Below are 25,629 nucleotides of genomic sequence, written 5' to 3' on the forward strand. Positions count from 1 at the left end.
CTGACCCAAGTCAACGTTTGTTTCCGGAAGCCAAAGCATACTAGCTACCCTGCGACTTTTATTTGTAGGCGCTTTCCCTTGTTCGAGCTCTCCATCGTGCTGAAACTACAACAAATCAATACTGTACGCTTCAGCCTCAGCTGTAAGAGTATTCGATTTAATATTCACAGTTATTAACCATAGCTAGAAAGGCGGTTAACATTAGCACCACTCATGAATTAATGTTAAGCAAAGAAAGCTAGCTTTGGTTTAACTTTTAATTGCACATGTAAACACCGAAGATGCAGCTAGTTTTACGTGTTTGTTTGGCATTAGCAAACGCTTAATATTGCCTTGTTCAAGTTATGTTGCTGGCTAGCAGTGGTGATCACTGTCACTTTTCATTTTGATTTTTAATTAGGACGAGCGAGGAAGTTCACTTCACCCTGTTGTCAGCAGGACCCGACTTTCTTTCTCCGTCCACCCTGGCGTTCCCCTGTTTCGATGGAGTGTATCTCCCAAAACAAGAAAATAACTTCTTGCATCATGTCCTGGATGAGCTGGAAATATACCAACAGAAAAACAGCCACAACAGGTAAAGTTAAGAAAGATGGAGCAACCCGAGCAGTTTCATCACATGAAGTGATCACTTCCTTCTCGGTTATAGTGATTTATTAGTGAACCTGTTTAGTAAACATACACAGGTTAACACTGTGTAAACAAATGGCACATGTGTTGAAACTCCGGTTTCCTACATTCTAAAGAAAACGAATAGGATAGAAACAGACAGTCATGCCTGATTATCACTGTGCCTTTTGTTTCATTAAGGAGATAATAAACACAGGCACGGGAAATCAAAATATCAGATCAGAAATTAAAAAAAAAAACAGTGTAGAAAATACTGGGTATCATATTCAGATTTTCTACCACGGAAGCCAGTTGTCTCGATTTTCTTGAACCTCAATTTTTTAATACATTTTTTTAATTCTCTTTCTTTACTGAGCTACATTACTGTAACCATTTTCACTCATGCACTTGAGCCTAGACACAAACACAAAGTGAGTTCAGAATCACTTACCCTAGCACTGGCAGTCAGGATGTGATCACACGAAGATGGTTAGCAGCCTGCTGAGTTAACGCAGAGTTTACCCTGTGCGTGCACATTTACTGATAACTGTACTGGCCACAGAAGGGCTGATTTTCCAAATCAAGATTAAACTATTAAACATGTAGCGCTTTGGTCAGTGAGACTGGGAAAAAGTCACTGTATTAATAAGTTTGGCCTATTTGAGGCCAAGAAAATAAGTGAGCAAAAATGCTGAATCTAAGTTAACAGACCTCAGAACAGAACTCTGTCATTAAAACATGGAAGAATCTGATGCATTCAAATCAAGTAGTTTAATAATTCAAGCTTAAAATTCAGTTTTTATTTTTTCAGCTGCAGCCTCAGTGTTGTCTGCCGATCTGAGAATAAATGATAAATATAAAAACAAAATTAAAACGTAGCTTAGTCTATTTGGTTATTTGAAATAAGGTCAAGTACTAATAGGTGCTCTGCTTTACAATCAGATATTGACGCTTATACAGAAATATAATTGTACCGTTGTTCATCGGGGAAACCCAAAGTCATTAGAAAAACTTGAGACCCTCTTAGTGTCTGTGCACAGAAATCCGAGGGATCTTCCTGGAATGGTGACACTATTTTCTGGAGAACTGATTCTTTCCAAAAGATGTCAGCGTCTGCATGTCCAAACTGTCAAGTAGTGTTTCAATTTAGGGTCATGGGGTGAACTGGAGCTTTATCCACCTTCCACTGGGCGAAGTGCACTGTTGATGTGTTGCCAGTCCAATACATGGGTCGTGCATAGAGACAGACAACTATTCAAACTTAAGGCCAATTTAGAACCATTCATTAACACAGCATGTATACCGTTAGGCTCTGGGTGAAAGCTTAAATACACCTATACAAACACAGAGAGAACATGCAGTGGGCATTTTTCCTGTCCTGTCGCCATGCTAGCCCCCCAGTCCTGGTGTTTCCAAACAATCTGAGTCCATAGAATTTCCAAAACTCAATTTTAGTGCTCCTGAAATGCCAGAATAGTATGGGAGCGCAGCATAAAATCAGTTTTAGCCGTTATTATGGGGTTGAACTTTGGTTCATAGAGGCAATATTTTAAAAAAAGGCACTGCAGCTATGAGAAAAATGTCTAGTCATCATGAAAGCATTATTCTAAGTCCCCAAACTATAATGAGCCTGTTAATGGGTCTAATAAAAACTGTTTAACCAAATATTGAATTGCAAAGTTCTTTCAGATTTTTATGTTAACAGTTTACTTTGGAGTTTTCTGTGATTGTGTTTGAAATTTGTTTTGTGTGTTTGTTTATAACACATCTTTAATGTGTACTGTGATCTTTAAGCCTAATCGCTCCAAGAACTATGTGAATAAAAATGCTGCTGTGTTTACTTGATCAAATAATGTCTGCTGCCTTGTGTGTCCCTGTCCAGTGTGCTGCTGTTTCCTCCCTTACCCAGCAGACTGCGATACCTGATTCACAAAATCATAGAAGACCTGCCAGAGCTCACCACCTTCTCAGTAGGGGAGAGCTGGTGCCGTAGGGTGGTGGTCTGCCCTTGTGAGCTCAGGTTTGTTGGCCAAACTTTGGTCTGTATGTCTTATGCATCTTTGAAAAAGACGTTTATTAACTTTAAGAAAAAATGTTTCTGTAGGAGTGAGGTAGAGGAAGACAGCGACTTGGAGTGCAACAGCAGCTTGTGTGAAGAGCCCCTAAGTATTAGGGAAGAGAGGGAACGCAATATCAAGCCTAAACCTTCAATCCCACCACGAAGCCGAGCACCTAAGAGGCCCGACAAGCCCCTCTACATGCCACGAGCCGCTCGAGAGAGGCTGTCGTTACGAAACTCACAAGGCTCCACAGCTGGCTCTGAGTCATTGAGTTCAGCTTGTGTTGATAGAAGCTCTGTCAACAGTTTGTCTGACTCTTGTACTTGTCCTGAATCTATAGAAAACACAAAGCACTCACTATCTAAACAGGAATCATTCCCCAGTGTAGCAGACAGAGTCCCTAAACTGTCTGCAGACAGTTCAGCAATGTGTCCTCAGGAAGAAGAAAAGCTGGTGCTCAGGCTGGATGAAGATGAAGCTTCAGTCTTGGAACAGACTCAGTCCCAGTTTGCTGAACTGACTGTGGAGGAGGATGAGAAGGAGAAGGACGAGACTGCAAGTGTGTCACGCAGTCTCCAGACAGAAGACGCAAGCACAGACAAAGATGGTGTAACTGCAGAGGTCAGTTCTCACAGACTTAATTTCATGGTGTGGATGTATGCATACAGTCTTTTAGTGTTGCTGTACTTGCTGCCTTTTGGATTAATCTGTGCATTTCAGAAACTTAAATATAATGGTAACATTACATATATGTGTTTCTTATTTTAGATCAAGGCACATCTAAAAGAAGGAGTCTCTGTTGCCATTGAGCACGTCCACAATGACTACTCTATGTATGAGAATGTTTCCATCGACTCAGACGACTTTCGCCACGTGATTGAGATCTATGACTTCCCGGTTATGTTCAAGACCGACGACCTTCTTGATGCTTTCTCAGAGTACAGGTGAGAGATGACACACCTGTTCACTGCTCTGTCCCTTTGTTTCCAGTCATATTTTATTTTACAATGTGGCCCACGTACGAGTGAAAGTTCTCTTTGTGATAGTGTAAAGGAGTTTAATGACACATTTAATCCCTCAGATATTTTAATATTAAAAAAAAGAAAAAGAAATATAATTTCAACAACACAACTCAGTTTTTCTGCATGATAAAGAAATGCTGCTTTGGGCAAAAAGTGTAAGAAATAAATACGTATGAATGTTACAGAAAAAGTTCTGTTAGGTGTGCAGACGGCCTTTTAATTCAAATGAAATGAAATGAAAATGATCATTTTTGTTACAGAATGTCCTCTTTTTAAAAAAAACAAAACAAAAACCCTTTGAACCTGCTATAAAACCCATAAATTTCCACAGTTGATAGTGAAAAAAACTGGAAATTTCTGTTATTCCATGGTTTGTCTATTAGTTATTTACTTTGGTGTAGTATGAATGGTCATGCATGAGGTCTTTATCAGTGGGAAAAGCTATAAAACATGTGAAAACACAGTTAAATGTCTAAAATTTACATCCTTCTTCCCATTTTCCAAAGCTGTCCAAGATTGCTAGGCCAGATTGGCTGATCCTGGCCCCCAGACCTTATGTTTGACACCCTTTGTCTAGAGTGTTCTGCTGTGAAACCATATATAACCATATATAATTCATTGTACACAACAAATCTGTCAATGCTTTCAACTGTCACCTTTAATATGAAACGTACATGAATGTATATATTCTAAAAATGTCACTAAAAACTGAACCATAATATGGTACAATTACACAGGTATATATTACTTTAGCTATCTCAGTTTTCATTGAAACCGTCTGATGTAAATCCAGAAAATATCTCACCCTCAACCGACTGATGTGGCCACAAAATTGCTTAAAGTGCTCTCTGTCTGCCTCAGTGATGGTGGAATGAAGATCAAGTGGGTGGACAACACACACGCTTTAGGGATTTTTTCCAGCGAGTCAGCAGGTGAGCGCTTTCACTGCACGATGAATGAGATGTTGGGTTTGAGGTTTAAAGCTTATGATGTGAATAAAAAAAGAAATGTGTCTTCTTACAGCACTCCATGCTCTCTCTATCTGCCACCCACTGCTAAAGGCGCGAGCACTGGCTGATGGGAGTAAAAAAGCTCAAGGCAAGGCCATCAGACGAGCAGGTGGGAGATCCATAGCAGCGATATATAATGTATAATATGGCGTTTTTGGTTTTTTTAACAATATGGTTGTTTATGTGCCTCCTTCCAGAGTTCATCCAGCCAGTGAAGGAACGTCCGAGGACAGACTGTGCTGTTGCTAGGCGGATGGTAACCAGAGCCTTGGGCATTCAGGGGCGAGGCAGAGTGCAGCGATATTGAAGAGTGCCAACATCCACTACAGGTGAGCGCGCTAATAACAGCGACAGGTTAGGTTTTAGGTTCCCGCAGCTCACATGTTGGAAATATTTTTATGACACAGAAGCACTTGTTACTTGTCAAGCATTTCATTTTATTGAAAACATAATGCTTTCCCACATTCATCCATGCATACAAAATAAAAACAGACAGCAACCAACAAGTATCCTTGAATTGCCACATTTAGAAAAACAAAATGTACAAAACCACGAAGAGGCATTTTCACATACATGTGTGGTTGTTACAGCACTTCCACAATGTAATCAAATTCCCTGATGGTAATAATTTAACACAACTCAGACACCGATAAAGAAAGGGAGAGGATGTGCAGAACAAGAAGATGAAAATGTGTGTGTGGTGTGAATAAATTAAAAATATTTTCAGAAATGTATGTGTCAAGTATGTGAAAGGCTCTTTGCAAGATGTTGGTACATTAAGTGCACGGAGGCTCTAATAGAAATTTTAAAATGAATCCTGTTTTCAGTTTGTTATAATGAATCCCTCTGAGAGCAGGAGTTACTTATCAGACATGCTGTATCCACAGATTGTAGCACATTGCTCTGCAGAGATAATCATAGTCATGTAATGTATTATTATTAAAACTGCTCACAGTTTTGAGTCAGTAATTCCTTTAACTATTTACTGTTGAGGCAAATGTCTCTCGGTTCAGCTGCGAGGCAACAGTACAGGCTGTAGCACCAGATTAAGCACAACACTATTTTCACCCGTTCAAACAGAGCTCAGTCCAAGAGTCGTGGTCTCTCATGTCGTGATTTTTCTTTGGTTTAAAATGTTCTCCCAAACACTGGAAACTTTTACGCAGGCGGCCCTCGTTGGCATGGGTTATTTAACGAGTTACCTGGCTACAATCCTCATGGCATCTCTCCTGGTAAATAAACATCAGATCAAATCTACACTGTACTAACACTTTTTGAACATCTGAATGCAGTTAATGGTTTAGTAAGCAAGCATTTCATTTTCCCATTGAGTCATTGTTTATTGTACCAGATGAGCCCAGAGCTCACAACAATCCAGCACTGCTCCAAGGAAGCACATCTGCCCAGGCCCCCCTCTAGTGGTTGTCAAATATTAGTCTGCACCCCCCCATCCACCAATGCTGACCTGTCCTTCTCAGGTCTACCTGTGAGAAAGCTGGTTGGTAAGCAATCCAGGAAACGTTTCCTCCGTTTCTGAACTCAGTGTGCCACCTGTTAAGTCAGACAGGAAGAGGACAGTGAAGAGATTAGCAACAAAAGCCAAATGTTCTAGTTAAAGATCTCCTTATTAAACCCTTTATAAAGCTCCCGGGTAAACAGATGAATGTTAATTAAAGACAGTAACAATTGCTTTAAAATGGATAAAAGTGCACCATTTGTTCATGAACGGTGATGTAATGTGATGATAAAGTGATAGCACAGCTATAAAAAAAAAATCCAGTTTGTGATATTTTTTTTTTACACTAAATTAGTAAAACCTTTGTCTAAAGGCAGACTTTGTCCTTTTGTTTTCTACAAAAAGGTCCAGCAGAGGTCTGCCCTCCTTTCACTTCCTTTCCTTTCTCTGAAGAGACTCAAAAGTGGCCATGTTTGAATCAGTGACCATGCTGAGTGATGACTGCTCACCCTGACTGATCAGCACAGCAGGCACAGTTAAGAAGAGGCCTGAGAGTTTAATGCCCATGCCGCCATCATCATCCATCCTGAATGATCTTTGAGCAGGAGCTGCTGTGCTGTATTTGAAGCTGACCTCTGACCTTTGTACATTACTGCGGTGGTGCCTCTTTTTCACTGTTAGCCTGACTAATAATGCAATTATCATAGTGATTTCAGATGGGAGGCTTATTTTGATTTTATTGCATGCTGACTCAGAACCTGAAATTTCTTTCAAGGGTGCTTGATTTCCAGGCAGTTTTTTGTTTTGTTTTTTGTTTCAGATTAATTGGAAGGATCCATGGATGGATGTATGTGTTTTTTTTCCCCCTGTTCTCACCCTGCTGATGCAGGTGATGAATTGGTTGTGTAATTCTACAGAAGTATTCATTCCTTTTTAACTTCATTTGAAGTATCTCAGGATTTGGTCAGAGAAGTACATTGTGTATAAGAGTAATGCAGATCCACTAACAAACAGATTTCATAAATAAGATAAAACACTATTTGTTTTTTTTAATTCTAAGATTTTAAGTTTCCGTTTCTGTTTTAAAAAACACTTTTTTTTTAAAGTTGTATAATAATAGATTATTACCTGTGTAATTAACACACAAATACTTAAAGTATAAAGTTCTTCACATTACAGGAAGCTTTGGTAAGGAGCTTTGAAACGTTCAGTGTTACCTGTTCCTCTAATGTTATGTTGGCTTGTTTTAATGCCATTTTTGTCACTGATGTCTCATCAAACATCTCCTGTTTGTAAAATATCAAAATGTCATTGAGAAACTGTAAAAGTTTGTATTTAGTAAAAGTTCTACATAAAAAGGAGGCTTCCTCTGAAATCATCCTCTGTGCCTGTGAGTCAATTAAATCTAAATCTATTGAGTCGTTTCGGTGCTAAAGACGATTCTGCACAATTCTGTGAAAACAGGAAAACTACAAGTTTAATGTCATATTTTATATGACATAAGAAAAGTTTTTATTATGTAGACCTGTCCTGCACGATCCCAAAGTTAAAACTGCTGACTATGGCTGCTGTGAACTGGGCACTTAAACATCACACAGATACAGTAGAACAGTTATTTTTATAAATGGTCAAATAAGGTTAGGAGAAGGGGAGTTAGCATTTAACGCTCAGACTATTCAGGTGCAGACTCTTTGCGGCTGAAAACCTCAGTATTAAACTGAGTTTGTTTAAATGTAGACCTTTCTAAAGTACAGTCCCAAGCACCACTATTTTTTTTTTTTTACTGAAGAATATTTTGTCTTTAATGCAGAGGGTAAAAAGATCCCTTTTACCTGTACGACAGTTATATGTCCACATCCGATGCCCATCGTATCGGGAGCGGCACTTCATTATGTTGTTAGTGTAATCTGATTCCGCGACCTCATAGTTTGGGTTAATTACAACCTGGAAGAAGGAAAAACAATGGTTGTTAAAGCATTTCTCTTGACACATTTCAAGTCTTTAATTAGTTTATATGAGAACCAAATAACACAAGTGTAAAGACCAGCAATAGAATAAGATGATAATAGAATGACTGATAATGCACAAAAGAGACTGAAAGAGTTCATCCTTCATCTTAGATACTATAAATCTATGCTGGACTAAATTTGTTCTAATATAAAAGTTTGACTTTAACCAACTCCTGCTCATTTGGTTTAGAACCGCAATCAGAGGCTTCTTGGGCTTACAGCCAGAAACAGGCAGATGCAGAGCTGTGGAAACTGTTCGTGCCTGTTTGATCTAGCAGACTCTGCTGGCTGGAGATGAGACATTTTTCCAGCAGCAGATGTGCCGTGTGGACTACAACCAGACAACCACAGCAGACGTTTTACCTGCAAGATGTAGTCGCCGGGCTTCACGTCTGTGATGTCGATCCACTGGCAGTCAATGTCATGCCTGTAGGTATCCCAGCAGCCAACCGTGATGCCCTGTGCACCGAAATTTGCACACTCGTACCTCTTTTGAATTCCTGGAATAGGAAAAGGTTACAAATTTTGTGATGAGGTCACGCTTATACAGCCCAGTAAGCTCATTTCTTTCATTAATTAAAAAACATACAATAGATTACTAATATTATTGTATTTGAATGTATAATTTGCTAATATAAGGAGTGTCTGTATTTACCCTCATCACAATAGGTGTCTTCAAGACAGAAGCTGGCCTTGTGGCCCTCTGCCACTTTAGTGCCGTTCAGACTCATCAAGTCATAGTGGGTGAAAACTTCCATACTGTGGTAATGCCTTGATTATAAAAAAAAAAAAAAAAATCATTTCACACTAATATAAATGTTTGTAACCTTTACACTTTTATCTAGTAGCTTTCCTGTCAGATAAGTTTGGCTTCCTCTGAATTTTTACAGGAAAAAGCAAAAAGTTTTCCGTTTGCACATATCTGTTCCAGATGCGTCACCTGTGACAGTCGTGCCAGACCCACGACTGAGGTGATGCCCGCGGTCTGAAGTCTGACTGGCCATTGTTGTGGATCTGGGAGGAGAAGCGAAGAAGGCGGCGGTAGGAACTAGGGTCAGCTTTGTCAGCACTGCCGGACAGACAACGCTCTTCATGGGCACACTGCAGAGCATACATGGGTCTGTCCTCCAGATATGTGGTCTGCTCCACAACCTGAGCGTTCAGGACCAAGTCAGGGGCCGCTGCGAGCAACAAGGAATCGTGCTGATTTAGAGCATGAAGGTGCACAGAAACTTACACTGAAACTTTTATTACATTTATATTGAACAGCTACAAAACTACAAGTGTTTCATTCTTTTTAAGTGACCCAGTCACAACCCTCAGTCAGCATGTATTATACCAATGTCCTCAAACTATTTTTCAATTTCCACAATAAATACTTTAGAAACATAGCTTCTAACCCATGTAAGGTTCTAAATATATATGTTATGGTTTTCTGCAATTTCTTACTCATTGTACAAGAGACCCCAGCAGCAAAGCGTCCACCTCCTTTGGGACAGACAACATGTTTCCCGTGATGCAGGCACTGCTCCAGAGTCAGCTCAGTTCCTGAACACCTCACCCCGCTCATCACCACAGCATCAGCTGATGAGTCTCCTTGCCAGTACCATGTTTCCTGTTATAAGAGAAGCACAGGAAACACATTATACACTACACAGCATCAAGACTGATGCAAAGCTTGATACCCCTGTGTTACTGTTAAAAAGTTCAAAAACAGAGCTTGGCTATAACAAAACTCTCCAGCAACATATCTACTACAGTCCTGTATGTTTGTTTAATCTATACAAAACTTACTGCTGCTAAGCTATGCATATACAGCTAGGCTCACTTCTTTCTGTTAGCTGCAATCAAACAGATCAGCCTCCTCAAAGTGTTGTGGAAACAACATAATCTTATTTGTCCTCCTGTATTTAATTTTCAGACTTGCCATACCAGGTGTCCCACAAGCCAAATGTAGTCTAATCAAAGTATCTAGTACCCACACAGGGAGAGATGCTCTCTTATCCTCTCACGCCTGACTCAGCCTTATTACAACATTTTGCAGACCACAGGGAAAACCTTCTGTTAGGAAAACTCATACTTTCCATCATCTACCCAGGAAGTGGAGAAGTCATGAGAAGTAAATTAAGCTGAGGGATATGGATGTGGGAGTATTTGCTGGTGGGCTGAGGAGAAGGACAGACATAAAGCTGTATAGCTGTAAGCTCAGTGTCATTCTTTCCATCTGGTGGTGGGGTTTGCCTGGAGAAGCAGTTAAAAGTCAGACAGGAAAGAGGCTCTAGAGGGCCAGAGGTCCTGCTCTGTGATAGCAAAGAGTTAGTCATCTATTACTCTTAACACGATAACCCTTACGTAATGATAACTTACAGCTTTCGGTAATAAAGGGGACATGTTATTATAATGCCTGGACTGGACTAGATGACTTGGCATAGATAGGCACACTTTAGTCAGATAGCCCCCCTGCTGCTATAAATGCACCTCCCCATGATTCACACACATACTTTCCAGAAGATTTTAAACCACAAATGCAAAATGCTTTTAAACAGAAAAATAAAAAACCTAAGAGAGGTCTTAACACATCTCTCACATCATATTGTAAAGGGAGTTTGGGGTCTTCTTTAAAAATCAGGAAGGAAACGTAAGCAGGACAAGAGTAACGCTAGGAAGTAATGCCAGGGGCTTTACTGGTGGAGCGTCCACTAAACTTCAAACAAAATAAATCAAGCTCCTTCTCACCGCTTCCCTGCCCTCCTGTGCTCACTGTGTGCATTTGATGTTTGTAAGGAAGTGATGTCTTTCTTTTGCCCTCAGGGATCAATAAAGCTCAAGCTTATTAAAGTGAGAGTTAATGGTATTCACTGACTTTGAGCATGCTGAAAGTCTGTGCTGCAAAGATAAGCTCATTTTAAAAACTATTGGATGTAAGAGGGCTTAAAGGAAAACCTTACCTGAAAAGCATTGCTGGCAAAGCCCAAGCCCAGCTGTCTGCACACTACCATGGCCTCCATAGTCCCCCAGCTGTCACTGCACACCGTGCCCCACACCAAAGAGCCATTTCTCTCCCCCAGGACCTCCACACGGCCCTCATATGGGTTACGGCCGCCACTTAACCGAAGCTGAGGGAAGGGATATATACATTTAGGCATCTCCTGAACTGTTACACACACACAGTTTTTTGTTCTATATGGCAGACAGAGTTTACTCACTCTATTGTGGAAGCCCATGGCAGGAACATTACATTTGACTGCTGCATCTTCCTCATGGCTGCAGCCCAAAGAGTTAGGGTTGAAGTAGCACTCGGTCAGAGACTTTTCGAAACCGTAGCACTCCACCTCGTTCATGTGGACCGGTCCAATGCCTACAGGTACACATTAGGCACATTAACAAAGAGTACTGCTGTCATAAACTCCCTGCTGAGGTATTCATATTGTGTACATTACAGAGGAGAAAAGCTAGTTTCAGATTACTGGACAGAAGACGTGATCAATTTGGGTCACACAATGGTTTTTACAACCCTGTTTCCAAAAATGTTTGGATGAATTTACTGAAAATAGTAGATTATTGGATTTTGATCGTATTTTGAAAAATATAATTTTGTATTGAAATGGATTCCAGGAAAATATTTAGTTTTTGTTGTACCTGTCCCAACCTTTTAGTGACATGCTGTGCAATGTAAAACAAAACAGACAAAGAAACAAAACAACTCTTGGGAAATCACGACTAATGATGTTAATTAGCAACATGACTAAAATAAGTCTGTGAAAGACCGCAGGACTTAGTATCATTAAAAAGCACTCTGGGGAGATGTCTGTTTGTATGGGGCAAGGCCAAAAACCAATATTAAATGTCTGTGTTCTTTGGACCATTAACATTAAAAACAGACCCAGTTTTATAGTGGGAATTTGGAATTTCCGAAAGACAACGTGAGCAAATCCAGTGTTTAGATGGCACTTCAAATGCAAGTTTAAATTCTACCAGGCAAGGAAAGAACTTGAAAAAGATTCAGAATCGCATTTGCTTTGTCTGAGTCCAAGCTCATTTAAAATGGACTGAGATCAAGTGGAAAACTGTCCTGTGGGCAAACTAAAAACAACTGAAAAAGGAAAGGCCACCATCTGTAATGGTCTTGTGACACCTTACTGCACTTACTGTGAAGGCTCCATTAATACTAAACAACACTTAAAGATTATGGAGCAATGTTTGCTGACATTCGCATCTTTTTCAGAGAAGTTCTTCAATATTTTAGCAAGACAATGAAGATGTATTATTACATGTCCCTACAGAAAGAGTCCAGGTGCTAAATTTCAGTTTAGACATGTAACCTGATGGAAACGATAAAGGAGGCCTGAACTTGTTCAAACCTGTGATGCAACACAGCGATAAACATGCCTCTATTCTGTTTTTTTTTATTTACATTTTTCTGCTAATTTAAAATAATAATTTTTTTTTAATAAAGCAATAAATTTCTCAAGTGAAACAGTTGACATGTTTTCTTTGCACTTCTTCAGTTTAAATCTATGGTTCGAATTGCATTCTGCTTTAAACGGCATCATAACTTTTTGGGAACTAGAGCCGCAGGAAACACAAGCTTTTACTGCCAACTACTACAGACTAAAACAGCAGCTGTCTTACCTACCAGAGTGTTTTGTCTGTCCAAAGATATGTACTTAGATACTGCAAAGGAAACAAGCAGTCGCCTATGTCAAATGAAAATGAGACACGTAAGGCCTGTAAAAAAAACAAATTCTCTCTCCATGTGGCGCAGTTTCCACAATAACATGTGAGTGCTAACTTTATGCTGCTACTCTTCCCGTGAGATTGAGCAGGAATGTGATATAAGCTTGCAAAATAGTGACAGGGAGCCAATAGAGAGGTATAATTTAGTGGAACAGCAGGAACACAGTGCCATTGTAACCATGCAGCCAATATTAAGGTTTGACAAATGACTATAATCCGTGAAATCTATTTTATAATAACATGCATTTAAAAAATTACAAAATAGGATACATTTAGAAATTATTAAGCCCATCAATGCATAACACAAAACTGCTACACAAAGAGCGAAATCCTCTACCAGCTGAAAAAAGTAAATATGGCATCCAGAAATTCTTCTTTTCATCCACTTCCCTCAATAGAGTAGAACAAATCCGGAAATCTACCAACATGCTTGTTTAGTCCACTTTGTTGACTTCTGAAAACAAACACAACAAGGTATTTCAAGAGTGTGTGGTGCCATCTTTGGATCCAGTGGTCAGCTCATAAAAAAACGAAAGAAAAAAAACGATCCCTCACATAACCTCGTATTTTCTCCAACAAAGAATTCCTTTTCTGTAACCCATAAAAGCTGTTCTCTGTACTGGAACATTTTGTGCACGTTTCTGTTTTGCTATGAGAATCAGGCAGAGAAAAAGGCAACTGTTCCAGTGAACATGTGATTCTCATAAGGCTGTGGTATATTTCATTTCACAGAATCAGGTCTTGGGTCAATGTATAAACATGAATGTGCTGCTCGATACATTCCCTAATGCCTTGATGTGCTGACTTAAGGTCTAGACTGACTGAGGTGAGAAAAAAAACAGACTGATCAGATTTAAGGTGGAAGGTCTCCAGTCCCGAGTCCCACACCTTTCATTTTCACAGCTGGGAATGAGGTCTGGTCAGGCTGTATTTGGGCTCTTGCTGAGTAATACCATTAAAAAAGAAAAGTATTCTATACCTACAACTATAGTTGTGTACCACTATATGCATCAATAATATGCTAGTGACAAATCTGTGAGTACCTTGTCCCATTCGGGCGCCAGTCAGGGCCTCTTTGGCGCTGCCGAACCCCAGCTCTCGACACACCACGGTGGCAGTGCGAATGTTCCAGTTGTCGTCACACACTGTTCCCCACTCTCCATTCTTCAGGACTTCCACTCGCCCCTCACCTATCATGGCACCACCCCTTAGACGTACTAGGGGTTGCTATGGAAACAGTACAATAAAAAAGCTAAAATTAGTGGATATCTTACAGAGAATGACCTTAAGGATTATAATTGTTATTACATTTTGGAAGAAAACTAAAACAGTTTAATGAATGATTGGATGAATTCATATATTTATTTTTTTAGCTTGAAAACACTAAGAGTGAGCCTGAAAAGTTTACAAAACTAGACCTTCTTAATGATCTCAGCACCCAGTGAAGCAACACGATGGTTGATTGGCTATTAATACCAGTACCCAGTAAATGTTGTAATCCATTACTGGACTTCTATGTGAATACTGAACTATGTAGACAAACAAGAAATGTTTGTGCGTCTTATAATGCAGTGTAAACATGCAGCAGTATGATCTATTTGTAAAGCAAACAGACTCTAAATTGAGCTTTCATGTCTCTCTTTTAAGATAAGTGAGTAACTGTGGCTAATCTAGAAGAAATACAAACATTTGCATTATGACAAATTTCAACTACAGACAGAGACATGTGACAACATAAACAAAACCTAAGTAAAGTTTATGATTTTTGTCCTGCAAGGAAGTCTTCCAGAAGCGATTAACCTTCAAAAAATATGAAGCTGATGTGATTAAAGGTTAGGCTTTCAAACCTAAGAACACTGTACCATCTACAAAGCATGGTGGTGGTAGCCTCATCTCTCTGGGAATGTATTAGACTACCTCCAACAACAGCTAGATGGCTAAAAAAAGTGGGCTCTCCAACAGGACAATGAGCCCAAACACACATCAAAACTCGTTTTGGATTGGACAAAACAAGCTAACATTAATAGCCAAGACATTCATGTCCATAACGAGGTGTAGTCATGGTGTAGTTATTTAATTATGTATGGTAGTTATGTGGTGACGTGTATATAAGAAATACTCCATGTACTACTACTTAGTCTAAGAAAACCAACTAAACACTACCCTTTTTTATGCCACATGATGTCCCACAGACAAATCTTTTCTCTTTGTAGAGTTTATAATAGACAGTGTCATGAATGTAGATCAGTATAAAGATGTCTTTCCTTTTACAATCCAACCAAGGCCAATTTTTGTACCTTGTTAAAAAAGCAAGTAATGTAATATGCACCATACACACATCAAGAATGAATGTTGACTTTTGAAACGAAGACTTTGTATAGTGTGTTTAATCTGACTAACCTCCACCCTGTAGGCTTTTCTGAACCCGATGCTGACGCTAGGAGCAAAGACCCGTCCAGGCACACAGCTGACCACTACAGGCATGCCCTTTCCACAGGTGCTGTTGCCTTTCTTCTCTATCTCTCGGCCCAGTTTACAATCAGAAAGGTCAGCCTCGTTGCCTGTGCAGTTGATAGAGAAGCCCCAGTAGTTCTTCTTTCGACGGCTGGCCAGCAATCTGAGAAAGAATCATAAAGTAAAACAAACTATTACAACATATAATGTCAAATTTTGGGTAATTTTGCATGATTTACGAACCGTCTTAGAAAACACTTCATATTTATTCCTCTCTTTGGTTGAAGAATGACACATGCCAACATTTTTCCAACCACTGGTATTAGTTGATGCCAAAAATAACAGATTTGTAACTTTCCAGGGAAAGGAACGTCATTATTGTTATGGTCCTGGGTCTTGGACTCCGCTTTTGAGGTTGCTCTGGACTCTTTGATTGTTGTATTCTTTTAGTGCATCTGACTTTGTTGTTTATAGTTCTTAATTTACGGTTTGTTGTTTGTTCTCCTACATGTCCAGTCGTCACTGTCTCATCTCTGTGCCCTGTCCTCTTTTCCCCAGTATTTGTTTACCTCCAATTTCCAGTCATGTTCCCATGTTTTTCTCTGTGTTTCATCCTTGGTCTTCCCAGTCCGTCATATCTCCTTAATATCCGTTCCAGTGTCAAGTTCACGTGTCTTAGTCTGAGTCTGTGTGCGAGTGTTACTTGCTGCTTTGCTTTGATAATCTCTTGTCTCGTGTGTTTGATGTTTGGTTCAGCTTCTCCTGTCTCGTTAGTTTTGCTTTTGTTGAGCTGTGTTCCCATTTGTCTCCACTCCTGTAATCACCCTCCCGTGTATTCGCTGTCTGCATCGCCCTCTGCTCGTTGTCGTGTTCTCCCTTATTGTGGGTGTTACTTTTGTCTGTTTGTTAGTTTAGCTTCTGTTCAGTTTGTAGTTAGTCTGCTTGTTTGTTCCACGTTCCGGTGTCGTTCTGCTTTTGTTTTTCAGTTCAAACCTCTGTTTGCCAAGTCCTTCATTACAGGTCCACTCCCTGCCTTTAGTAGACCCCAGACTATGGGATAATTATAGTCAATATTTATATTTATATTCACTACTATTGCTGTGTTCTGTCATACTGCTTAAAAGCTTAAAGTTGGATTGGGAGAACTATACAGTCACACATCACTTCTTTCATATTAAAAGACAAATAAAAGATTTCACCATTCTTTCTTACACATTACTAAAATCATAAGCAGCTGTTTTGGGGAATGGACATTTTTATTTTTTAGTGAGAGGAATTCAGCAGTCTTCTCCTTTTTGCTGTGAAGCACAATGGGAGTATTGTGAAAATACCTTAACATTCCTATGACCCCAAACTTGAATGGAGGTAATCAACTAGGGGTCACTGAAGAAGCCAACAAGAGTGGACCCTGAAGCAGCATACCATGTAGTGAAACCAGCAGGAGCTTTATTTACAACCTTTTAGTCCTTAAACCTTGTTTAGAAGCTTAAATTTAAATTCAAGTTGGTATGAACATGAGGGCAATACACAGCCTTTTAAAGTGATGCCAAATTTAGATTGAGAGAGTGAATCATGTGAAACCACAGCAGAATCACATGTTTTACAACCACATCAGCTTTATCATCTCAAGTAATAAAGTTAAACGCTGGTTTCATTTTCCATATATTTCCTTTGGTTGAAATGCATTACTATCAAATTAAATGATCATGATTTTCTTTGAATGAACGCCACCTTCTTTGCTTTGATCTTACCAGATCATTGATATCCTTACCCAGAAACATCAATGAGAAAATCCAATTGCAGACCTGCTCGGCAGTACTTGTAAATATATTCTTGTGTCTTTCAGGTCTCGATTTCACAGATTTTTTGGCTTTAGATGCCAGCACACAGACTGGGAGAGAGATTTGCTCTTGTGATTGCTTTCTCATGTGCAGCAGCTACAAAACATCTGTATTCCGTTGTGTCAGACTGCATGTTGCCTGTGACACTTGAAAAGCTTTGTGATAAAACCACGGAGGCGGAAAAGATAGAGCCAGAAGAGCCACTGTTTCATAATGTACTGCACTCATCCTGCATATGCCAAAGCTTCCTCTGGTGGTGTTTGGCTTCTTGTCAGGAATCTACAGGCCCGAGTGTGTTTACTCTGGTACAAAATGGATGAAGGCGTGAGTGACGGCCACAGTAAACAAACCTGGTTATTATGTAACGTTTCATAACATCAGGCTAAACATTCTTAAGTAAACTAGGCAGTAATAAAGTTTTATGTTTCCTGCCAGAAAATAATATGATATAGTTTATAAATGGATTGTTCAGCCTATAAGAATGTCTGGTTTGATGTTTTACACCAGTGTGAAATTGAAAGGATTCATATGTAGCGCCGCAATAACCTGCGCTGTATTTAGCCAGACTAAATGTTAAATGTTTAACTCAAGTCTAGTTTTTTCATTACATCTAGTTGAAATTGTTTAAACCCTAATGCTGACCCCAGCAACATTACTCACTTGTAGGGTCTGGTATTGAAGCGTTTCTCCCCAGGGAAGCCCTGCATGCCACAGATGACCCTGCTATTCATCTGGTTCCAATCCTCATTGCAGATCTGCCTCCACTTGCCTCCGTCTTTTACCTCCAGAAATCCCTCAGTAATGGGAATCCTTTTTCTGTGAGAATATGTGGCCCTGATTCTCACCTCTTCCACCTGTACCGTCAAGCCCTGACAAACAGAACAGAGATAATGTTTCATGCTCTCCTGTATATAACACATGTAAAAACACAGAGTATTATACTTTTAGTCCAATGGAAAAAAATGACCTCTGACTACAGTATGACTTTTTATTTAATTGAATATTGCAAGTTTTCCAGAATTTCTAATAAATTTGTAACAGATGGCTGTGGTCTGTTGTAGATGGATAGGGGTGAGCAATTACTTTTCCCAATAGGCCACAAAAAACAAACAAAAAACAAAACAAAACAAGAAAGAGTAGATGTAACAATTAGGCTCTAATTGTGGCCCCTTGGGAACATTAATTGCCCAGACTTGGATTCGCACATATTGGCAAGCTTAGCTTATATTTTCTATTTATTATATAAAGTTCCCATCAACTTGCATAATGATATTTTTGCATAAGCCTCTTCACCACCCCACCATCAAGAGTGAATTCTGTTTCACTGACACACAGACAATGAGGAGAAAAACTAGTGTCTCTGCAAATGCACCATAATGTTAAGGTCTAAGTTAAACTCAGACCAACAGATGGCTTTAACTCTGTCTGCTTATGGGTCTAGAAGTGGAGTCAAGTCCCCCCTTGACAGGAGAAATGCATCAGGTATTAGCAGTTATTCAAAACATCACAAGGCTCTGAGATCACTGTCTGTCAACAGAATGACTTGTGTGAGGCACACACTTCAATTCATAGTTTTGTCAAAACTGGCAAACAGTGTTTGGATTTCCTCAGAAAAAGCGCTGAAAGGGAATAGTTCATACGTGACAAGCTGCTGGGTCTTTTATCAATGTCACTATTCTCTGTCAGAAGCAAAGATGAAACAGGCAGAGCACAAAGAGATACATACAAGTCTTTTCCCTTTGGCCAAATCTGGAAGGAATGTAGGTCACATGTATTTTTAAAAGACCTCACATCTCATATCTCATAAGATATGAACATACTTGCGTGCGATACAAAGCAAGTATGACTGCAGAAGTATCAGAAAATGGGAAGCAGTGAAACAAAAAGTTTAAAATCCATGCAATCCATGACATTTTGTAAAATTCAATTTTAAGCAAGTTAAGGCTAAAGACAGAAGATAGGGCGAGCAAAAAGTGAGGTTGGAGAATGTGCAGAATAGCCCAAAGCTATCTACTGAGGGCTGTAAATGCCGGTCAGAGCGCAGGCCACCGGTGCTCACAATTAGCATCATGTGTGCCAATACAGCAAAGAATGGTACCCTTTGACCTAAGGGCTTTAGCAGCTACCTAATAACTCTGCCTTCCTTCATTTCTCTCCATGAGCCAAGTGCTGCCGTTTGTTCCTGACTGAGTGCGAAGTTGCACTGAGGGTGCCAAAAAGAGCCAAAACTCTGAGCTGCTCTGTGGTATGCTGAACTCAGTAATTTTATAACAGCCAGTTTCTTCAACATTGAAAAACCCCAACATTCAGGCATGTCTCCCAGAATATCAAATGTTTGCCCACAGGGTGGTTTCCTGAGATGGCGTCAGCCTCAGGGAATGTTCAAGGCTTCAGGGTCTTGCAGGGAAGGAGGAGCCTCCACTAACACTGCTTCAGCAGTGACCCTGGTCCTCCCTCTGACCGCAGTGGTTAGAGTGGGTAAAAACCACTCTTTCATGAGAAGATTCCTGCTGGCCATAGCATGACAGAGTGTTTTCCGTGTCTAGCAGGGGAAGGTGAGGAGACATGACTATGATCACGCAGCTGTCTCTCTCCAATTAAAATGTAATCATAGTCTTTTTAGGATTTTAGATTGTTTTTTAATTCATAATAAACAAAGAAAATAAAAGAACGTGCCACAACAAAAACAAAAAAGACCAAGTTCAATAAATAAATAGCCAAATAAATAAATAGTAAGAAAAATCACTGAGATATGATGTTATTAAGACACATCTGACCATTGTTGCATTTGGCTCGGAGGCAGGAAACTGGCCTTCTGAAAGTGTGAGCTGAAGAGAAAAGGACAGATACAGGCCCAACTCGATACACTGGCCACATTTGAGCACTTTTTCAAAGAGAGCCAGAAATAAATAAATAAATTTCAGCACCTGTGTTGGAATAAGACAAACTGTTATGAGTTACACAGCTACAAAAATGCATTATCCCATTACAACAGAAGAAAATACAGAATCCCTAAAATATACAGAGGGAAATACTTTAATAAGTGAGAAGATCAATACCACTGGTGTGGTAAATATGAGTCAGTTCAAAGCCTACAGCCAGTTTTGGATCTGTTTAAGAGCATGGTTTGTATCTAACTAAGAACACGATGTGCTTCAGAGACTGGCAATTTTTTTTAAAGAACTGTAGATGATTTTGTTTATTTCCACTAGCTGTCTCAAACTTTTCACTTTTGAGTAAACTTTATGTAATTCTTTCCAGAAAGTCAAAGAAAAACAGGAAACAACAACAACGAAGAAAAGAAATAAGTATATTTCCTAAAGTGTCAACATATTCCTGAAGTGCTCAGTAGGATTTATATTTTGATTTTATCTGAATCAGTGTGACGTGACAAACAGACCAGTCCAAATAGGTACTGGGTGAAAGCTTTTCCTCCTACCGATTACATTGAGGTTAATATGAGCATTTCTACAAGGTTACCTCATCTCATTTCCCAACTTCCTGTAATGATTTACTCATTCTACAGCTTTTTTTAAAATCCAAAAATAATAATTCATATAGGGGTTTTTTGGCTTGTAAGTAACAACTGAAAAAAGTGAACATCCTTCCTTCAGATCTATTCGGTGCTAGTCTGTGAAGTGAGCTCTGTCCATTACTGAACTATTTCCAGCTGGGGAGCAGACTGTTTTTCTGACTGGGTCCCCTCTCAGAATGTAAATGTGTGGACATGAGCCTGTGGTCTAGCCGGTGACTAATGCTTCCACTACTGTGCACTTCTTTCACTTCAATCAGCTTTCCAGATCCTGCTGCACGTTCATCTACACGTGCCCAACTCATCCCCCGCCTGCCCCGCCCAACGGTACACAGCAAGTATGAATGCTAATCAGCCAAAGTTTAGTTGAAAAAGCAAAGGAACAGTACGGCTCTTTGAAACGACTTTTACATCTGCCCCACCTAACTTTCTGCCTCATTGGCCCCCCTTCTGTCTGACTGACTATAACGAGTGTGTGTGTGTGTGGGGAAAGAAAGAGAGTGAGTTTCAGTGGTCACTGCATCTGGAATACCTATTAGAGTACACTTCTCCCACTGCGATAGGAAAAAAGAACACCCCCCGCCCCCCATCTCAGAACCAACACACATGTTTACAGGTGTCTGTGCTGAATATAAAATATAGGAAATGAAACACAAGCATTTGATTGACTGTGGAACTATACTAATAAACTCCAGTCAAAGTGCTTTAATATAATAAAAAACATTCAGTAGAAAACATATTTACTTGCTATCTTTGACAGAGTCAAATCAGAAGAGCCGATTCACTCTGTGTTTTCACTTAACAAATCTACAGCTGGCAAGTTTATCTTAGAATAAACACGCTTTCACGACTGTTTCACAGCTTGTTTCAGAACGATCTCATTTGTGTAAACTTTACAAAACAGACACTTAGATTGTGTTACATTCAAACGAGAGGCTCACATGAGTCAGCGAAATGTGCACGTGAAGTTCAAGAATAAATAATAAAAATCAGAACTTGGGAGCTGTGCAACCCAGAACTGAAATGAGGCTCCAGCTGCTGAACATGTGTTAGATGTCTTGCACAGTTCTATCTGCAAGAGAGAGACTGACTTCAGCCTTCTGACAGGCATCGACCTTTTCTCCCGTTGATCACTCATCTCCTCAAAAGCCTCTGCTATACATCATCCCGAATAGGCTTATCCTACTTTGGCTCGGGTTTCCTTCTTTTTGTCCTACAGCAGACTGTGTGAATAACTGAAATTCTCATGAGCCAGCCCCATCTCATCTGATGGAGGAAAGTGCAACCTCTACCCTTGTTACTTGTATAAAAGATCGGAAGGTTTTTAAGTGCCGCATTCTGTGATTAGAAAGGCTGGGTTTTGATTCTTGATGAAAGTGTTTGTTTGAAGTAAACATGATGAATAGTCTATTGGTCAACTACAGCTGCTCCTACAGCTACTCCTTCTTTTCAGGAAGTTAGAAGTTAATCTCTGCTCGCTGGACCATAGAGTAGAATCTGTTTATAATCATGTTCTGCAAGCAGTGGTGTGCGATTTCTTTATGTGAAAACTACTTAGAAAGAGATACATATAAAACCAAATCCATCTTACGTACATTTTCATTGGATTTTCCTTTTCGGTAGTGAAAGTCTGCATGATTATGTACCAAGTAGTGCCAACTTCTTGGAAAACACAAAGTAAAGAACATCCTGCAATGACTCCTATGAATCCTTACCATGAACCAGGGGCATAATTTCCAGGGGGGTTAGGGGGGGTTATGACTCCCCCAATAATTAAACCCAACCAATATAACCCCTCCAATAAAATTATAAATTATCTTGCATAAATAGGCTGTTGATTTTCTTTACTCATTTCAGTTATTACCAGCAAAATAGTTGCATGTTTAATCATCTGGGAATTTACCCAGATTTATTTATTTAGACAGACATCTTGACCCCCCCAATGTTCAGCACAAAGTTATGCCAATGTCACGAACCTATAATTATCTTCGTATGAGACATCACGATCTGTACTGTCCCATTCCCACATAAAAACCTGAACCTGGCAAAGCTTGTGTAATTATCACTACTAACTACAGATTAAACAAAGTCTTCTGACTGTAACCACTGTACTGTTAGAAAGATCTCTTCTGCAGGATGTTCCATCCGTGTGTGAAACAAACACATGCTAGTAGTAAACTGGCTGTGTTGGGTTAGACAGACAAAAGCAAAAGTATCCATCATGCACAATAAAACAGTTATTGTGTGTGTGTGCGTGCATTATATGCTGCATGCTAAAATAATTAATATTATAATGATTCAGTCACAGTGGAATGTTTGTTGTGTTATTGTTTCAGGAGCATTACATAACCAGCTGAGAATGGTTGCACTGGCAGACTGCAGCAAAGTGGTCCCGGCTTCCACAAATCAGAGCTTGGGAATATTTGAGGTTAACTGAGTTTGGACTGTCAAGCTGTTTTTCAGCAAAGTTACTTGATATTTTGTAAATGCTACTTTTAGGATTTTATGTTTTTGACTGACACTGCAAAAATACTAACTGGGCAACCCATGCCAGCAGCAGGACACATACTATTATTTGTAGTCAAAGCAGGACTTGATAGAGAGAGAGACATTTTTGATAAAGTGTAACGCAATCTCAGGATTTTTTCCTCACAGAGACAATATTATTAATGTCTGTGGCAAATTTGTGCACTGTAGAGATGCACTATTTAATTTTATAAATCAAGACATTGCTTGCAGTGCTAGTGATGTAGTGATGTAGTGATGCTAGTGATTCACGCTCACTTAAATTATTTAAAAATCAGCAGGCACGGCACCAAAACAGTGTTTATAAAAGGAGATGTAATGTCCTAGGAAACTCTTCACATTTCAGACGAGTGTTCGTCATTTTGAAGGAAATATTCTTCATAGCATCCACATAGTTATAAAGAACACCGTGCTTCATTGGCCCTTACTTAGAATTTCCACACTGAACACAGAATGTCAATTCATGCTGTGAATAAACAGATTTCAGGAACAGTGCTGCTCTTTGCTGGTGTCAGTTCAAGTATAGTTCAGAGGTGTAGCTACACCTTTTTCCCATTCCTCTCTCCTGTGACTTAAAAGGCTTCAGCCAAACCAAGGAAACACTTAGAGGGTGGGGGACTGAACTAAAGCAACACCCCAGAGGCCCTAAATACACAAGACACACAATAAACAAGATGTTGTGCTTATATATAAAACTTATATAAATAAGAGTATTGTTACTGTTGTAAGGTTCAACAGTCCATAATTAAACATTTCAGTTTCCCCTTTCTTCTTCTACTTTCAGCCCTCTTACATGACTGGACAAGACATTAACAAAACAAAGAAGGACTTAAGATGCTATCCTCGGGCGTGTTATCGCAACTAAATCCGGTGAAAAATCCAGTCCCTGTTCTGGCTGCTGTACAGAGTCCTGTAACGCAGCCAACTCTACCACCCCACACGTAGTGTGAGCAAACAAAGAAACTGTACTCCGTCCAATTGCAAAGAACGTAAAGCACTAATTAAAGACTGCCAAATAAAACTCATCTCTATCAGTGTGGTCTTAAATAGGGAAACCTCATTATTAAAAGGAAGTTGCTTTCAGACAAGCCGAAGGAATGCTTTCCTCTAATAATCTCCCTCCCTTTCTCCTGTCACATGCACAAGCCCACACTGACTTTCCATCCAGTACTGAGGCATTTTCAGCAGCCAGGCTGGAAGGACTTCTTGGCTTACTCATGGATCATTTCAGTTGCATGATGCCATAGCAGACGTGACTTCTTGCACAGAAGGGCTTACCTCAGTGTATCCTTTTAATCCAAACTCTTCAAATGAGGCATTTGGAAGTTGGTGTTTGCTTAGCATAATCACAGTATAACACAGTGTTTGAAACATGGGGATTTACCTGTTACTATTTTAAAATTCAAATGAAAAACGTATATATTTGTTCTTAGATTGTAATTAGTTGTTACTAATCATTTAAAAAAACAATGCTACACCAATAAGTAAGCGTCGTATATTCTTTAGCTTCTTAAACCTTTTTAATATTATGTTACACCTTCTTTCAACAGTTCAGCTGCTTTAAAAAAAAGAAACTTGGAGCCATTTGAAGCAATAAATTATGATAAGGTTTTCTTTCATCCCAAGCCTAACCTGATGTAACCTGAACTGATGCAGAACATCATTTCAGGTTTCATGTCTGTGCTTTAACCATGTGTGCATTCTACCAAAGTGTTAGTGATACTGCAATCAAGTTACACTAGCCTTTTTTAACATTTGTGAAAGATTTTATGCAAATATGCACATATTAATTGTACTGCAATTGTACCATATGCATGTATTTTGATTGTCAATATGTTGGTCCTACCTCCTGGCTGTTGGCCTGGTTCCGAATGAACTTGAATCCTGGAATGCGCTTCGAACTGCACACCACGCCGACATCTTCTGAATGTTTGCAGTCGGATACTCCGAAGCCATTGGACTCACAATGAGCCAGACTCTTTTCGCTACCTGTGCAGTGCACATTGTCTAGCCAGATACGACCTGGAACAAACAGAAACAGAAACACACTAATGGATGTGTGTTCAGATGTTGATTCACTTTGCCCACGATGGCTTTTCTTGGATGGTAGGGATGACGGTGCTTTTGAAGGAATTTTATTTATTTTTTATAAAAAACAAGTATTCAGCTTATCACAGGCCAACATTATCTCGTGACAGGCTGATGTGAAAATCTTTAACAGATCAGAACACAGAGAAAGATGCTTGGCGGTATTTAGAAATGGTGTCATCACATAATTAGTCCAAAAGAGCAGTTCCAACTAAATTGTCAACAATACTGTCAGCCGTGTCTGCAGCACATATAAGAGTATCGCAGTTGAGCAGACAATGGTGCACA

The 25,629-nt window shown here is 39.6% G+C and overlaps 2 protein-coding genes across 3 annotated transcripts in view; one reads left to right on the top strand and one right to left on the bottom strand.

The window, feature by feature from the left end:
* r3hcc1 (R3H domain and coiled-coil containing 1) lies at positions 1 to 7,610 on the top strand. 2 transcript variants are annotated; one of them, XM_005731304.2, is made up of 9 exons: positions 1 to 142; positions 401 to 574; positions 2,489 to 2,626; positions 2,711 to 3,287; positions 3,435 to 3,610; positions 4,550 to 4,620; positions 4,712 to 4,807; positions 4,896 to 5,027; positions 6,560 to 7,610. In XM_005731304.2, the coding sequence occupies exons 4-8, from the start codon at positions 2,865 to 2,867 to the stop codon at positions 5,003 to 5,005; spliced, it is 876 nt and encodes a 291-aa protein (XP_005731361.1). In that variant the 5' UTR covers positions 1 to 142; positions 401 to 574; positions 2,489 to 2,626; positions 2,711 to 2,864; the 3' UTR covers positions 5,006 to 5,027; positions 6,560 to 7,610. The 2 variants fall into 2 exon arrangements, with proteins under 2 accessions (XP_005731361.1, XP_005731362.1); XM_005731305.2 differs by having other exon boundaries at positions 1 to 123.
* loxl2a (lysyl oxidase-like 2a) overlaps positions 5,115 to 25,629 on the bottom strand; it is a 25,253-nt gene continuing 4,738 nt past the window's right edge. The window contains exons 3-14 of the mRNA XM_005731303.2: positions 25,100 to 25,275; positions 17,856 to 18,064; positions 15,301 to 15,517; positions 13,944 to 14,127; positions 11,370 to 11,521; positions 11,112 to 11,279; positions 9,613 to 9,778; positions 9,104 to 9,344; positions 8,819 to 8,934; positions 8,527 to 8,663; positions 7,987 to 8,098; positions 5,115 to 6,249 (exon numbers count right to left, since the gene is read on the bottom strand). Coding sequence (XP_005731360.1) covers positions 6,179 to 6,249; positions 7,987 to 8,098; positions 8,527 to 8,663; positions 8,819 to 8,934; positions 9,104 to 9,344; positions 9,613 to 9,778; positions 11,112 to 11,279; positions 11,370 to 11,521; positions 13,944 to 14,127; positions 15,301 to 15,517; positions 17,856 to 18,064; positions 25,100 to 25,275 — 1,949 coding nt within the window. The 3' untranslated portion in view covers positions 5,115 to 6,178. The remainder of the gene's footprint in view (positions 6,250 to 7,986; positions 8,099 to 8,526; positions 8,664 to 8,818; positions 8,935 to 9,103; positions 9,345 to 9,612; positions 9,779 to 11,111; positions 11,280 to 11,369; positions 11,522 to 13,943; positions 14,128 to 15,300; positions 15,518 to 17,855; positions 18,065 to 25,099; positions 25,276 to 25,629) is intronic.

This window comes from Pundamilia nyererei, unplaced genomic scaffold, assembly GCF_000239375.1.
Source record: "Pundamilia nyererei isolate P.nyererei 1_Seehausen unplaced genomic scaffold, PunNye1.0 scaffold00042, whole genome shotgun sequence".
NCBI classification, from domain to species: Eukaryota; Metazoa; Chordata; class Actinopteri; order Cichliformes; family Cichlidae; genus Pundamilia; species Pundamilia nyererei.